We start from the raw sequence: 15,469 nt of genomic DNA on the forward strand, positions 1-15,469 counted from the left end.
TTTTTTTTTTTTTAAATATTCCCACTCAGCACTCAGAGACACAAAACTACTGTAAGTCTCACTTAACAGCAGAATCTCAGAGGAAAGCTGTTTGCAATCCTACTCCAGCCTTTGGAGGGCACAGATGGTCAGCTGATAATCAGAAAGGGGAGATGAACCTCTTGGCCTTTACCACCTGGTGAATCAGCCGTAACATGCACACTCCACTCACCTCTGTAGTATGTACTTGGAAATGTGGACTAAGGGTCTTGTGCTTGCACCTTTGACTCTGGGAACCCTCAGAGCAAGCCCCTGTGATTTGCCTGTCATATCTTATCCATAGTCTCCATGAACGACTGTAGTATCAGTGACTTAGAAAACCCCTGGTGCAGAAGGAGTCCCAAGGGAGATGATGGTGTGACTCTTGTAGCTGCAGAAGTGATGCATACCTCTCGTTTTCATTTTGTCCTGAGATCCTGAATTCACCCCCAAGAACCAGTGTGCACTAGCCCCTCTCCTGTGAGGACGAGCAAGGAGAGACCCACCACCAGCATAGTAGGGCACGGCTGGCAGTAGGGCTTCAGGAGGCTCACATGTTGTCTCACTAGTTTGCCTGTTCTCTTCCTACTCGCTCCAGGGATAGGTAAAAAACTATATATATATAATCATAATTATATATATATTATATATTCCATCATTAGAAGATGGAAACTATTATACCACTTGGTATGTGCAGTCAAATATCCAAAAGGAGACAATGCTTAAGAAGTTACCTGTAAGCATAAATCTCTCCTTTATTTGTACATTTTATATAGATAAATTTTTAAAGTACTAATTAGGCATTACATTTTTTCAAATGCACAGGTTTGTTGGGCTTTTTTATAGACCTTAATTGGCTTTCTCAATTAAGTGTGTTAGATAGAAAAGCAGAATTCCACACTACCGCTATCAACTCAGCATGTGCAAGGCTGTGTAGGACCCAGTTTCTCTGTATATACTGTTCCGGTTCCCAGTCATCTCTGTAGAATGTGCACCGTGCTGCCCTCCCCCACATCTTCAGCTGTGTCATTGCTTCCTGGATGGGATGGGGCAGGGATGGGAGGGAGGGAGGGAAGGTCTATTTGGGAGGAGGGTGGGTCAAGGCAGAAGGAGAAGCTGTTGAAATGAGGGCCGTGAATTCACTTTCTGTTGGTTTGCAGTTGTGTTTGGGTTTCTTTGTTTTGTTTCGTTTTTAAATTCAATCAGGCAGCTCCCTTTTCCACAAGCCTCTTTGTGACTGTAGAACTATTGTAGAAAAAAATATGTTCTTTTCTATATTATAAAAGAAAATTATCCAACACGGTAATATTGGTACCTGTCATTTTTTCACTTCTGTTTTAAAAAAATGTATTTTTAGCAAGATAACTTGGGTAATCTTCTAAAAAAGAAATTTAAAAACTCACTTGTTAGTGACTTTGATGCCTTTTAAAATAAGAGCTTTTTCATTTCATTCCATCTTTAAAATTTTTTATCTTTGTTGTAGAATATTAAAAACTATTTTAAGAAAGATAAAAATTCTCTTTAAAGAGATCTCTAGAGTGTGTGAATAGAGCTCCAGATGCCTCTAAAAGCCGCATGTACAAACTAAGTCTATTCCTGTCTGTTTATATTTGCTTTTCCTGTTTTGTAACTTCTTTGTACTTTGTTCCTGGTGACTTGTAAGCCCAGGGGAGGGGTGCCTAAACGCCTTTGTATTTCTCCATGTCATGCGCTCCTGGCCAGGCAGCCTCCCTCCCTTTCCTTGTATGTAATATCTTTTCCCCCTTTCTAGCAAGTACTTTCAAAAGAACTCTGTACATTTTAACATAAAAAAAATAAATTATGTTGAGCCATTTTGGATGTCTGTCTTGCCTGTGGAATTTTTCTTTCAAATGTTTCAGACTTTCCAGGGTTCTTGTTCCACGCAGAGACTGCATACTAATCCTCTTCATACTCACCATAGTGTCCTTTTATGTGAATGAGTACATACCGACACAAACTGGGATGGTAGTTGTCCTTAGGCAAGGTCTTACTGTATAGGCCTGCCTGGCCTAGAACTTGCTGCAGACCAGGGTGGTAGCCTTGCACAGATCCACTTCCTGCTTTGAGAGTTCCGGGATCAAAGGGGTGTTGGATTGCTCATTTCTCCTTTTTCTAAAGAAAATTCTAAAAATGAATTTTCTAGAGAAATCCATTTGAAAACCTAAGGGGGTTATGATATACTTAGACAAAAAGGGAGACACAGCTGTAATAACAGTGTAGTTTTGTATAAATTATTATTTTATAATTATATAATACTTTCTACGTACGATTTGTTATTTATCTTAAAAGATTCATTTCAGAAACAGCCAAACGTCCAATTCAGTTGCTAAGTTTATAGCGAGTTTAATCTCAAGGGCCAGATCCACTCCATTCCAGTACACTTCTGCTACTTTAGTGTTTATAGATCTTCATACAAGTATATAATGTACATTAAGGGTATTCCCCTGCCTCTTATTCCTCACCTCCCATTCCTCACCCCTCCCATCTTGTCACTCCTCCTTGCTGCCATAAACAGTATCTACTTTTGTGTCATATATGCATGCATGATTTTGTGTGTATATACACTCAGGACTTAAAGCATGATTTCCTCTTCTATTCCTCCTTCCTTTCCACTTCTCTCCCTCCCTCCCCCCCATAGTGTGTATGTGCGTGCGCGTGTATGTGTGTGTGTGCGTGTGTGTGTGTGTGTGTGTGTCAGTTACTGCACTTCATTCCATCACTTAGGGTTTTGGATATAAAACAGTCCAGAAAATGAGACTTAACTATAGAAAATTGGTCTTTCCCGTGGTAGAGGGATGAGGTAGGCATAGGTTTAAGTGGCCATCATGATTTACATGGCCTGGCACATCAAGTTAGCAATTAAAGAAGTGTATGTGGGTCAGAGCAGACACTTGGTCTGAGTCCGATGCTATGGAAATTACATAGGGTGTCTCTGGCATCTCCCTCCCTCCTTGCCTTCGCTGATTTGCAGTCTGTCACTACTCTGCATCACCATTTCTTTGTGGGTGTCAAAACGTGTTGCTTGCCTTTGCTACTGCAAAGTGCTGGCTTTCAGTTAGTTCAACACAAAGTAATCCTGATTTTCCTGCAAAGGAGATGATGAAACCAGAAGGTATATGCATTTTTGACATCTCACTGTCTTACATTTCAATATATTTAAAAGTAGATCTGTTTATAGCCAGGCTATGAGTGGTCTCGGTATAGAGAGGTGGATAAACTAGATCAATACTGCTGAGGGTCCTAAGTCCAATCATTAGAGTGCCAGGAATCCTGTTCCTTTAAATTAGGGCACCCAGTAGGTTCCCACTTCCTTTGTAGCATGGTGACAGTTGTGTTTTCTCTGAGACCCAAAGTTTTGTGAGGCTGACAGTGTAGCCCATTAAATGAAAGTTATTTCAGATAATCCCCTAAGTACAGTTTGGTCAAGTCAGTTACTTTTTTCATATTCTAACCTTTTAATAATATGCAAGATGTGGGTCATTGGTGATGACTATCTGATGAAAAAGTAAATAGAAATTAACAAAAACAACCACCCTCTGCAGAACCAAACATGTAGGACTTGAATTGGGAAAGCAGTGGGTTTCAGGAAATCCTGAAACAGGTCCGTAAATAGGAGACTGGAGTTCTCATGTTGGCAAATGAGTAGACTGTATGAGCATTCTCATCCAATTAAAAGCAGACAGTTCCCCCGAGAAAAACCCACCCCATTTGTGAATGCCTTTCTTTTAAGGGTCAGGCTTATATAAGATGGTAGAGTTACATAATGTGGCACAGACCAATGGATGGTGGTTCACAGTTTCTTTTTCCAGATTTACAAATTGGGGCTTAATGGAAATTCCTCACTCCTAATAAGGAGTCTAAATAGTGGTGTACATATTACATAAAGCTTCAGAAAGGTGTCAGCTTGATTTTTATACCTGAAATAGGAAAGGTCCAGAGATGGAAAAGGCTTTCATTTGAGATATTTTAAAATACAGAACAGTAGTAGTCATAGTGGATTGTTTCCCTGTAGCTAGTGTGAATACACATTCTGAGTGAATTACATTCTTGGTATTTCAATGAAAAACACTAACACTTAACTATGCTACATAGGCATTCCCGATGCTACATTTTCTACCCTGTTCTCTGGAATGATGCTAATTGCCGCCAACCGTCTTTAGTTTTGTGTATCTATCTGCCTGCTCTTTAGCATGTACACAGCAGCCAGCTGCAGTGCCTTTTGTACTCCTCTGGAATTTCTATTAATACACATTGAAAAATTGACAGCTCCTTAATGTTGGGAGACAAGCCATCCACTCAACATCTCTCATGTTCAGTTCGGCCTTAAAGAGCTTTTTTTAAGAAGATGAAGGCGTTGCCCCGTGCATAAACAAGTCCTAGTTGTTCAAGTGATCTGTTACTGAAGTAAAAGCCAAGTGTAGTGCCACCGGCACCCTGGTAGCCCAGTGCTGGGGAGGAAGAGGCATGATTCTGACCCCAAGGAACAAGCTCTTGAAAACAGCATTGCTATACGTAAGCAATAAACCTGGCAATGCCTTTGCTGTATAGATAGATGTCCTATCTGTCTAAAGTGACCAGACGTGCAGTCTCTTTTAAAGTGTAAGCTGGACCAAGGACCCGCAAGAGATTTAAGGATGTCAGCATGTGTGCAATGCGTAAGCCTAAGGCATCTGAGTTAGTAAATCTAGTTGAGGCCAGATCCTCTTCAAGCATAAGCCAGAGCCAGACAGGCACTGAATTAAAGAGCTTCTCATTGGTAATCTCAACTGTGAGGAGTGAATTCTCACTGGGAAGACATTCATTTTAAACAATATTATTAAGAGGGATTTTGTTCCTTTATGTTCTTAACATATGTTTATATGTTTATTTTGTTTTGATTAAGACAGGGTCTCCCTGTGTAGCTCTGGCTATTCTGGAAATCACTATGTATACCAGGTTGGCCTAGAGGTCATCCTACCTGTGTCCTGGGTGCTGGGATTAAAGGCGTGTGCCACAGTGCCAAGCTCCTTTGTCATTTTTTTAACCTCTATTTTGTGTGTACGCACATCACATGCATGCTGTGCCTGTGAAGGCCAGAAGAAGGTGTGGAATCCTCTGGGATTGGAGTTACAGATAGTTGTGCGCCACCTTGTGAGTGGGTGCTGGGAATCAAACCCGAGTCCTCTGGAAGAGCAGACAGCTTGCTCTAAACACCTGAGCCATCTCTCCAGCAGTGCCCACCCCCATGACTTTCTTAATTAAGCCTTTTCAATTGTAAATAAAGTATATATAGACAAATCTAAACCATGTATAGCCATGTATAAAGTACCTGTGAAGATAAATTAGGTTTTCAAACAAGAGCAGCCTAGTAGTTCTCCACCTTGACCTGGCAACACCATTTCCACCCCAGCCTTCCTTACCTACCAAACACACACACACACACACACAATTTCCGAAGCTTGTGCAGTCTCAGTTACCATAGTTTTGTTTTATTGTACTGTTTTGAACTTTATAGAAATGGTATCATAGACATTTTGCATGTGGCATCCCTCAACTCTTAAGAAATTTAAGATAGTGATGCCTCTGTAGCTCACTGCTCTCATTGCACAATATTTTATTCCATGACTACACAAAAATGTATATATTCTAAAGCTAACCTATACGTAGGCTCTTTCCAGTTAGCTTATTACAAATGCTGCTGCTCTGTTTAATCCTACTTGGGTTCTCTGGTGCACCTTTGTAGACATAACAGGTATATTTCTAAAAGCTTCAAAAACTCCAAGTAAGTTCTTGACATCTACAGCAGAGAGTGTTTAGTGCTCGCTTTGAGGGCTCTCAGGGCTGGGTTTGCTTCCTAAAATCCCAGCACACCTGGAAGACACTCCTTGTCTTTATTATTAGCCATCCAGGCTGCATGGACTCTGAAGTGTGAGAGACCTGCTTAGCTCACAGACCACAAAGCTAAGTGTGCCCAGCAGAGGTTCCTGATGTGAAAGGGAATCTCCTAAAGGGAAGACAGACCGGAGGAGAGCTGCCAGTTGACTGGCCTAAACATTTCCAGGTTCACCCCACAATCCTTACTCCCCCTGGCAGACTTTCTCTACTCTGAGATTATTTTGTACCTCTATCATTTCTAACAGCATCATTGTTTTGTTTACATAGTTAATCTTTAACACATAAATTAATCTTGCTCAGGCCAGTTTTACTTTTCCTATGCATATACACAGTTCCCATAACATTTGCTCATTTTTACTGCGAAACATGTCCATATGTACCTTAGTCAATTTCCAGAATATTTAGTCTGTCATTTATCTATATATGTGTATCTTGTCTTAACTGTAGCTCTGAAATAAATCTTCATATTCCATCAAACAGAGCCTCCTATTTTTCTTCTTCAGAGTGATAGGTTCTTCAGGGCTTTCCATATATATAGACTCATCTTTTTATAATTAGCTTTTCAGACTGCTAAACAATCCTATTGAGATCTTATTGTGATTATGTTTACCCTAACAATCAATTTGATAGCATTGTAACAGTATTGATTCTTCCACTCACTGAGCATGGTTGCCTTTGAGACCTTTAATTTTCATCACTATTTTTGGTTGACTTCTGGATGGAATCTCTGAATCTTATCTTTTGTGGCATAACTGGGTTAGGCCTTACCAGGTGGAGACAGGAAGAAGTAGTGGAGACAGGACTGGCTCTGTGGTGTGAAAGAACCCATCTGGTTCCCAGCTTCCCAGGAGTTTATATTATGAATGAATATTTGATTTCAGCAATTTTTCTCCTGATTTTTTTTCTTCTAGGATCTGTTGGTATAGCCAAAATATTGCTACTACTTTTAAATTTTTTATTATTACATTTTATTCTCTCTCTCTCTCTCTCTCTCTCTGTGTGTGTGTGTGTGTGTGTGTGTGTGTTATCCGCTAAGCCACCTTGCCAACCCCCACTTTTCTAATTGTAAGCCAGTATATGGGAATACAATGTGTGTGTGAAACAAATTATTATACACACATGTTCTGATGGCTAACCTTGGTGGCCAGCCTGATACACTTAGAAGAAGGACCCTCAACTGAGAAAGTGCCTCCATAAGATTGGCCCGTGGGGAAGTTTCTTGATTGTTAACTAATGTAGGAGAGCCTAGCCCACAGGGATAGTGCCCCCTCTGGGCAGATGGGCCTAGGCTGTGTAAGAAAGAGAGCTGAATGGAATATTGTATTTAATGGTAATGCATGCTAATCTCAGATAGTGGCAGGAGATGAATGAAGTTGAAGCATTTCTCCATCATACTGATTGGTTTTAGCTATTGAGAAGTTAAAAATACATGTTCTAAGTTTCTAGGGTAAATAGGTAAAATATGAATGAATGCAGACAGGGTACCTAATTTCCAAGTAATGGGGATATAAAATGATAAAATGGGGCTGAGAGATGGCTCAGTCATTAAAGGCTAGGCTCACAATCAAAAATAAAATGATAAAATGTAAGTATTAAGTCCAAAACAAGACAACATAAGAGACCAAGCCAAGTAGTTGAAAATTCATAATAAACATAGGTATAAATACATCAATAATTAAAGTATTTGTAAATGGACTAGAAATTCCATTGAAAAGATACAGTAACTAGGGAAAGAAATCCTAAAAGAATACTAGGTACTGTTTGAAAACAAGGCAATAAAATCTTAAGAAAACTTAAAAATGTTAAGAGGACCAAAACTGTATCAGAAGGTTGCTAATGAAGGGAATTTGACACAGCTATGTTAAGCTGAGACAAAAACAGAGTTTGTGGCAAAGAAGCACGATTAAGACAAAGATACTACTTGATAATGGTAAAAGTTTTACTTTGTGAGAAAGATATGAAAATCTAAACTCATATAATTCCATTAACATAAATCCAAAATATACTAGACAAAAGTACCCGGAACTGTAGTGAAAAAAAAAAATACCTGTAGTAACAGTGGTAGGTCGATTTTTCTGTTTAATGATTTTAGTGGTGCCGTTTAAGGTTCCTACAATTCAAACGTAAGTTCAAAGCCTCGTCCCCACACGTGTGCAACCTCTCTTCCTCTGACATCTCACCATAACTGATGGATCTCCAGCCAGCACACACCATCACGCTGAGTCTGTGTCCTGTACGCCTCACAATTCATAACTCCGTGCATCCAGCGTTCTACCATACAGAGCGGTCTCAGCACCTCCGAGCTGCTCCGCCCTGCCTAGTCATGCCCCGCACTAATCCCTAGCAGCCGCCCTTCTCTTCAGTAACCCCACAGTTCCTTAGTTTGTTCTTCTAGAAAGTCATCTACTTGGAATCTCATGTGGTCCTTTGAGGAGGATTTCTTCCAAGTACTATGCTTCTAACTCCTGTCATGACTTTTCATGGCTAGAGAGCCTTCTCCTTTTAGGGAAAATAACCTTCCGCAGGTCTAGATGCTCACAGTTTACTTATTCACCCCTGGAGGAGGTAGGCGAGCCCTTGTTCCTCCCAGCATTCACAGCTGCCATTACAGCTGCCATAAAGATCCCTTTGCATGTTTGCATGGACATAAGTTTTTAATCTTCTCTGAGTACGTATCGAGGGGGGAAAACTGGTGCGTTTTATAGTAAGACAATGTGTGAGCTTGAAGTATTTCCGGGTCCTTACGTCATATTGACTGCTTTTATAGAAATTAAATTTGTAGGGATTTTGTAGGAGGCTGCAGAGCTGTCTTCTAAGCTGGCTGTACTCCTGTGTCCCACATCCTCAGCAACATATGTGTCACCCATACATCAGATTGTGTTGTAGTGAGTGCGCAGCGGTGCCTTGCTGTCCTAACTGGAGTCTCTCCAGTGGTGGAGGCTATGATGCATTCACTCTTCCATAGCATTATCTATCATCTTATCTTCTTTGGTGTCTGTCTATGTCTCTTGCCCCTTTTAAAATTTGGTTTGTTGTTGCTGGTTTTTTTTTTTCTTGGATATTTTCTTTAATTACATTTCCCAGTTTCCCTCCCTCCGGGAAACCCCCTATCACATCCTCCCTCCCCCTGCTTCTATGAGGGTGTTCCTCTATCTACCCACCCATCCACCCACCCACTCCCACCTCCCAGCTCTCGATTTCCCTACACTGGGGCATCTATCGAGCCTTCATAGGACCAAAGACCCCTCCCATTGCTGCATGACAAGGTCATCCTCTGCTATATATGCAGCTGGAGCCGTGTGTGCTCCTTTGTGGATGGCTTAGTCCCTGGGAGTTCTCGGGGGTCTGGTTGGTTGATATTGTTGTTCTTCCCATGGGGTTGCAAACCCCTTCAACTCCTTCAGTCCCTTCTCTAGGTCCTCTATTAGGGACCCCATGCTCAGTCCGATGGTTGGCTGCTAACATCTGCCTCTGTATTTGTAAGGCTCTCACAGGGCCTCTCAGGAGACAAGCCATATCAGGCTCCCTTCAGCATGCACTTCTTGGCATCCACAATAGTGTTTGGGTTTGGAACTGTCTATGGGATGAATCTCCAGGTGGGACAGTCTCTGGGTGGCCTTTCCTTTAGTCTCTGCTCCACACTTTATCTCCATATTTGCTCCTGTGAGTATTTTGTCCTCCTTCTAAGAAGGACTGAAGCACCCACACTTTGATCTTCCTTCTTACTGAGTTTCATGTGGTCTGTGAATTGTATCCTGGTTATTTGGAGCTTTTAGGCTAGTATCCACTTATCAGTGAGTACATACCATGTGTGTTCTTTTGCGATTGGGTTACCTCACTCAGGATGATATTTTCTAGTTCTATCCATTTGCCTAAGAATTTCATGAATTCCCCATTTTTAATAGCTGAGTAGTACTCCATTGTGTAAATGTATATATCCATTCTTCTGTTGAGGGACATCTGGGTTCTTTCTAGCTCCTGGCTATAAATAAGGCTGCTATGAACATAGTGAAGCATGTGTCCTTATTACATGTTGGAGCATCTTCTGGGTATATGCCCAGGAGTGGCATAGCTGGGTCCTCAGGTAGTACCATGTCCATTTTTCTGAGGAACTGCCAAACTGATTTCCAGAGTGGTTGTACCAGCTTGCCATCCCACCAGCAATGGAGGAGTGTTCCTCTTTCTCCACATCCTCACCGCTGATGTTGTTTTTAATTGAGTTTTAGGCATACTTAAATGCTCATTGGTTATTTAAGGGTGACTGTCCCTTACAAGCTGTGTTTTGGTTGTTTAAAGTAAGAGGCAGCACAGACTGGCCTCAAGCTTGCTGCATAGTGGAGGCTGTGCTGGGGTTCTTGCTGCATACTGGAGACTGTGCTGGGGTTCTTGCTGCATACTGGAGACTGTGCTGGGGTTCTTGGCCCTGATGCGCAAAGGGCACCGGCATGGCAAGTCTGTTTTGTTTTGTTTGACATTTTATTTACTTTTATGGTTGTTTTTGCCCACATGTGTCTATGTGTGCAGGGCCTGTGGAGACCAGATAAGGGCATCAGAGCCTCTGAAACTGGTTGTGAGCCACCACACATGTGCTGGGGACAGAACCCAGGCCCACTGCAACAGCAGTCAGTGCTCTTAACTTCTACACCATCTCTCCAGCCCCTCCGATGTTTTCCTCGCATGTTTTCTCTAAGTCTGTGGCTTGTCCTTGCATTCTCTTAGCATTGACTTGAAAAGGAAACGCTTCTATTTTAATCAGGTCCAGCTTATCAGTTTTTTTTTTATGCCATGCAAGCAATTCATGATTATAAAACTATTTGTTATAAGGACAAAGGGCTCATTTTGCCTCGTGGTTTCAGAGACTCCCGCCACGATCACCTGGCTCCATTGTGTTTTACATCTATGGCAGGGTAGCAACCTCACATCATTATGGCAACCACATGACAGACTAAGCTTGCTCGCCCCATGGTAACTCGAATCAAAGAAGGAAAGGAAGTGTCTGGGGCACCAACATCCTCTTCAAAAGCAAGTCCCCACGGGGACCTAGCTTCCTGAAACGAGGCCCACCTTACCCCTTAGGGTCACCTCAGGTTGACAACTAAGACTTTAGCACATAGTTCTTCTAGAGGGAGGCGCTGTATTGCTTATTGCACTCTGCTATGTCAAAATACTTGACAAAAACAGAGCAAAGAAGGGACAGGTTGTTTCCGCTCAGTTTGGAGACAGGGGCACGTGATAAAGAGCAGCCCTGGCTGTGGCAGCTGTGAGCAGCTGGTCACTGAGCCTGAGGCAGCTGAGAGCAGCTGGTCGCTGAGCCTGAGGCAGCTGTGAGCAGCTGGTCGCTGAGCCTGAGGCAGCTGTGAGCAGCTGGTCGCTGAGCCTGAGGCAGCTGTGAGCAGCTGGTCGCTGAGCCTGAGGCAGCTGTGAGCAGCTGGTCGCTGAGCCTGAGGCAGCTGTGAGCAGCTGGTCGCTGAGCCTGAGGCAGCTGTGAGCAGCTGGTCGCTGAGCCTGAGGCAGCTGTGAGCAGCTGGTCGCTGAGCCTGAGGCAGCTGGGAGCAGCTGGTTGCTGAGCCTGTGGCCAGGGATGCACACTATGCACAGTTCACTTTTCTCCCTTTTTAAGAAAATTAATTGTTTTTATTTAATGTATATTTGATTATTTTATTTAATATATATTGATTGTGAATTCCTTCCCCCATCTCCTCCAAGATCCTCACTGCCCAACTTTATGCTCATATTATCTCTCTCCCTCTCTCTCTGTCTCTGTCTCTCTCTCTCAACAAACAAACAAACCCACAGAAACAAATCCCAACACAAAAAGTCAAAACAAATAAGGAAAGGACTAATAGGCAATGGCAAAACAAAATGATAAGAAACGTGTAGCCCAGAAAACAAAACAAAACAAAACATGCAGTTCATTTTGTGTTGGCCAACTGCTCCTGAATGTGGGGCCTGCCCTGGAGTGTGGATGATACATTCCATTGAATGAAACTGGTTTTCCCGTTGCCAGCTGGTATCCGTATCAGATACCTTCTAGAGGTAGGGTTCTGTATCTATTCTCCCTGTCAGTGCTGGGACCCCATCTAGCTGGAACCTCTCCAGGCCTTGTGCACTGTACCGCAGTCTCTGTGAGTTCATGTGTGCAGCAGTCCTGCTGTGTCTGGGAGACACTGTTCCCTTGGAATCCCCATTACCTCTGGCTCTTAGGGTTTTTCTGCCTCCTCTTTCCCATAGATCCTGAGTCTAGGGAGGAGTTTGATAGACATCCCACTTGAGACTGAGTGTTCCAGAGTCTTGAATTCTTTATGCATTGTCCAGGTACAGGTTTCTGCATGAGATCCCATCTATTTCAGAAGAAGTCCCTCTGGAGAGAGCTGAATGAGGTACAGCCCCCCCCCATCTCATGAATCAGAGTACTTGTAACTCACTATTCTCCTCCCTCATGATCCCCAAGCCACTATCCTAGCAGCAGTCCTGTGTAGTTTCCTGTTTCTGTAGATACTCCAGGCTAGGTACTCAGGTCTGAAGATCTGCAGAGAGGAGCCTCCAGTGAGAGAAAACACGCAGCATTTGTGGCTCTGGGTTTGGGTTTCCTTGCTCAATATATTTTCCAGTTGCATTCGTTTACCTGCAAAATTCGTGGTTTCATTTCTTAATAGAGGAACAGCATGGCTCACATTTTCCTTGTGCACAGTTGAAGGGTATTAGGTTGCTTCCATTTCCCAGCTCCTGTGAGTGGAGCAGCAGTGAACATGACTAGCAGGTATGTTAGAGTGTGATGCCGGATACCTGGCGTGTGCCAAGGAGCGCATTACCTGGTCAGATGGTAGATTTATTATAGCTTTTTTGAAAATTCTCCACAGTGTCTGTTGCAATGTCTCCCTGTTTGTTTCTAGTTCTTTTAACTTGGGGTGTTTCTACCTTTCGGTTAGGTGGGCCAAGAGTCTGTCAATTTTGTTTGACTTCTCAAAAACATTCAAAACCAGCTCCTAGATCTGTTGATTCTTTGTATGTTTTCTTCATTTCTGTTTCATTGACTGGAGTTCTGGTTTTTATTATTTCTTGCTGTTGATTTGGGTTTGGATGTTCATGAGTTTTTCAGTTGCATCATTAACCCGTTGTCTGTGCTTTTTCTCATGTTCTACTGTAGGCACTTAGAGCTATTAGTTCTCTTCAAAGAACCACTTTCAACATGCCTCAGATGGTTTGCGGTGATTTGTTTTCATTTTCATTTAGTTCTAGGAATTTTTAGAAGTTTCTGTCTTGATTTCTTCTTTGACCCATTCAGTGTTTAGTAATGAGTTGTCTAATCTCCATGAGCTTGTGTGTTCACCAGAGGTGGTCAATTTTAAGTTATAGTGCATTGTGGTCTGATAGGATGCAAGGAGTGATTTCAATCTTTTTGAATTTATAAATATTTGTTTTGTGTCCCGGGATGTGATCTGTTTTAGAAAAGCTCCCATATGCTGCTGAGTAGAATGTATATGATCTGGTGTTTGGATAGAATAATATGTAGCTATCTGCTAAGTCCATTTGATGTATAATGTAAGTTAATTCTGACGGCCCTCTGCTTATTCATTTATTTATTTATTTTGTTGATCTGTCTATTGGGCTGAGCCACCTAATATTAATGGATTATTGGTGATGGTTGGAGTCTTTAATTCCAGTAGTAGTCTTTTCATGAAACTAGGTGTCCCTGGGTTTGGGGCATATGTGTTTAGGAGAGTAACATCTTGGTTAACTGTCTCCTTGATTAGAATGAGTCCCCTTCTTTGCCTCTTCTGATTAGTTTTAGTTTGAAATCTATTTTGTCAGATCTTAGGATCTGGCACCTGCTTGCTTTCTGGTCCCATTTGACAGAAGCACTTCTGCCCATTCTTTTACTCTAAAATGGTGTCTATCTTTCAAAACCAAGTTGTGTGCCTTGTAAGCAGAAGGTAGATCCATTCAGTCACTCTGTGTCTTTTGATTGGGGAACAGAAGTCGGTGATGTTTTACAGCTATTACTTAACTGTGTGTGTTAGCTGTGAGCACTGTTATTGCTTTTGGGTGTTGTGATTTGTGTTCTCAGTGGTATCTTGTGTTTCAATACCACAATGTCTCTGCTATGCTCACCCCTCTCTTTAGCCCAAAATAGCTTCCTGTATTTTCCTTAGGTTTGGTTTGTTTGCTGGGTATAATTATTTTAGGCTGTTTATGTCATTATACATTTTTCCTTTCCTTTCAGTCATGGCAGATGGTCTAGCTGGATATATTATTTAAGATGACAGTCATAGTCTTTGAGACTTGGAATGCCTTTCTCTAGGCTCTTCTGGCTTTCAAAGTTTCCATTGAGAAGTCAGCTGTTATTCTAATGGCTTTTCCTCTGTGTGTGACTTGCATTTTTTCTCTTGCAGCTTTCAATAACACATTTTTGTTGTCATATATGCTTCATGTTTTAACTATAACATGCTATGGGGAATTTCTTTCCTGATCTTGACTATTTGGCGTTCCGCGTGCTTCTTGTATCTGTATGGGTGTGTTCTTCCTTAGTTTGGGAAAGTTTTCTTCAATGATCTTGTTGAAGATCTGACCTATGCCATTAACTTGGGATTCTTCTCCCTTATCTATGCCTATAATTTGAAGGTTTGGTTTTTATTGTGGTGTTCACATTTCCTATGTGTTCTTTTCCTTGTTGGTTGGGTTTGTTTGTTTGTTTGTCTTGTTCATTGCTTATTTGGTCTAGGTCCTACTGTATGTTCAAGACTTGATGCTCTGTCTGCCACTTGATTCACTCTACACAAAAGCTTTCCTTTGAGTCTCTATTGGGTTTCTCAGTTCCATCCTCATTTCAGCTTGAATACTCTTGAACATTTCTATCTCTTTATTGAATTCCATTTCCAAGTTCTGGATAGTCTGCCATTGCCATCAGCCTCATGTTTGCATTCTTTTGGGCATCCCTCAGGCACTTAATCTCCTTAAACTCTTTCTCCTTGAATTCATTCATCTGTTTCATTGTGTCTGATTTAAACTCTTTGATCTTTTTCAGGAGCTTTATGATTGTTTCTTAAATGTCCATGTCCTGGGTTTCATGTAGATAATTCTCATTGGCAAGCATTTCTATAAGACTAGTGGGTTTCGGAGAGAAGATACTGGCTTGCTCTTCCTATCATGAAATTTATGCATGTGAACTTACTTTGTTAGTTTTAAGTTTGTCATAGATAAAGTAGAGAGTGAGGGAGGATGTGGGGGCAGGTTGGGTCTAGAGGTTGGAGATGGCTTGGGTGGAAAGAAGTCAAGGTGAGCAGGGGGACTGAGCTGGGGGACAGGATGGACCTCGTGTTCCAGGCTGGGAGGGAAAGGATAGATGGGTCTGAGTGGAAAGTTTAGATAGGTTGAAGGGGAGCCCTAAGCAATGGCAGATAGGTAGGGAGGATACTGGCTTAAGCCTAGAGCTCCTCTGCCCAGAAGGCAGGGAAGGCCAGATTAGGCTGAGGAGTAGTTGTGGGACCCAGGCGGAATTTGGTAGATTATGGAAAAGACGTGAGGAGGGGTACTCACTCTGGTGAATGATGTAGGA

The 15,469-nt window shown here is 42.0% G+C and overlaps 1 protein-coding gene across 1 annotated transcript in view; it reads left to right on the forward strand.

The window, feature by feature from the left end:
• Kat6a (lysine acetyltransferase 6A) overlaps positions 1-14,986 on the forward strand; it is a gene marked incomplete at its 5' end in the record, with an annotated part of 97,434 nt that extends 82,448 nt beyond the window's left edge. Inside the window, 2 exons of the mRNA XM_031391222.1 lie at positions 14,443-14,535; positions 14,939-14,986. Of these exons, the coding sequence (XP_031247082.1) occupies positions 14,443-14,535; positions 14,939-14,986 (141 nt within the window). The remainder of the gene's footprint in view (positions 1-14,442; positions 14,536-14,938) is intronic.
• Positions 14,987-15,469: the final 483 nt, after the last annotated feature.

This window comes from Mastomys coucha, unplaced genomic scaffold (assembly GCF_008632895.1).
Source record: "Mastomys coucha isolate ucsf_1 unplaced genomic scaffold, UCSF_Mcou_1 pScaffold22, whole genome shotgun sequence".
Classification (NCBI taxonomy): domain Eukaryota; kingdom Metazoa; phylum Chordata; class Mammalia; order Rodentia; family Muridae; genus Mastomys; species Mastomys coucha.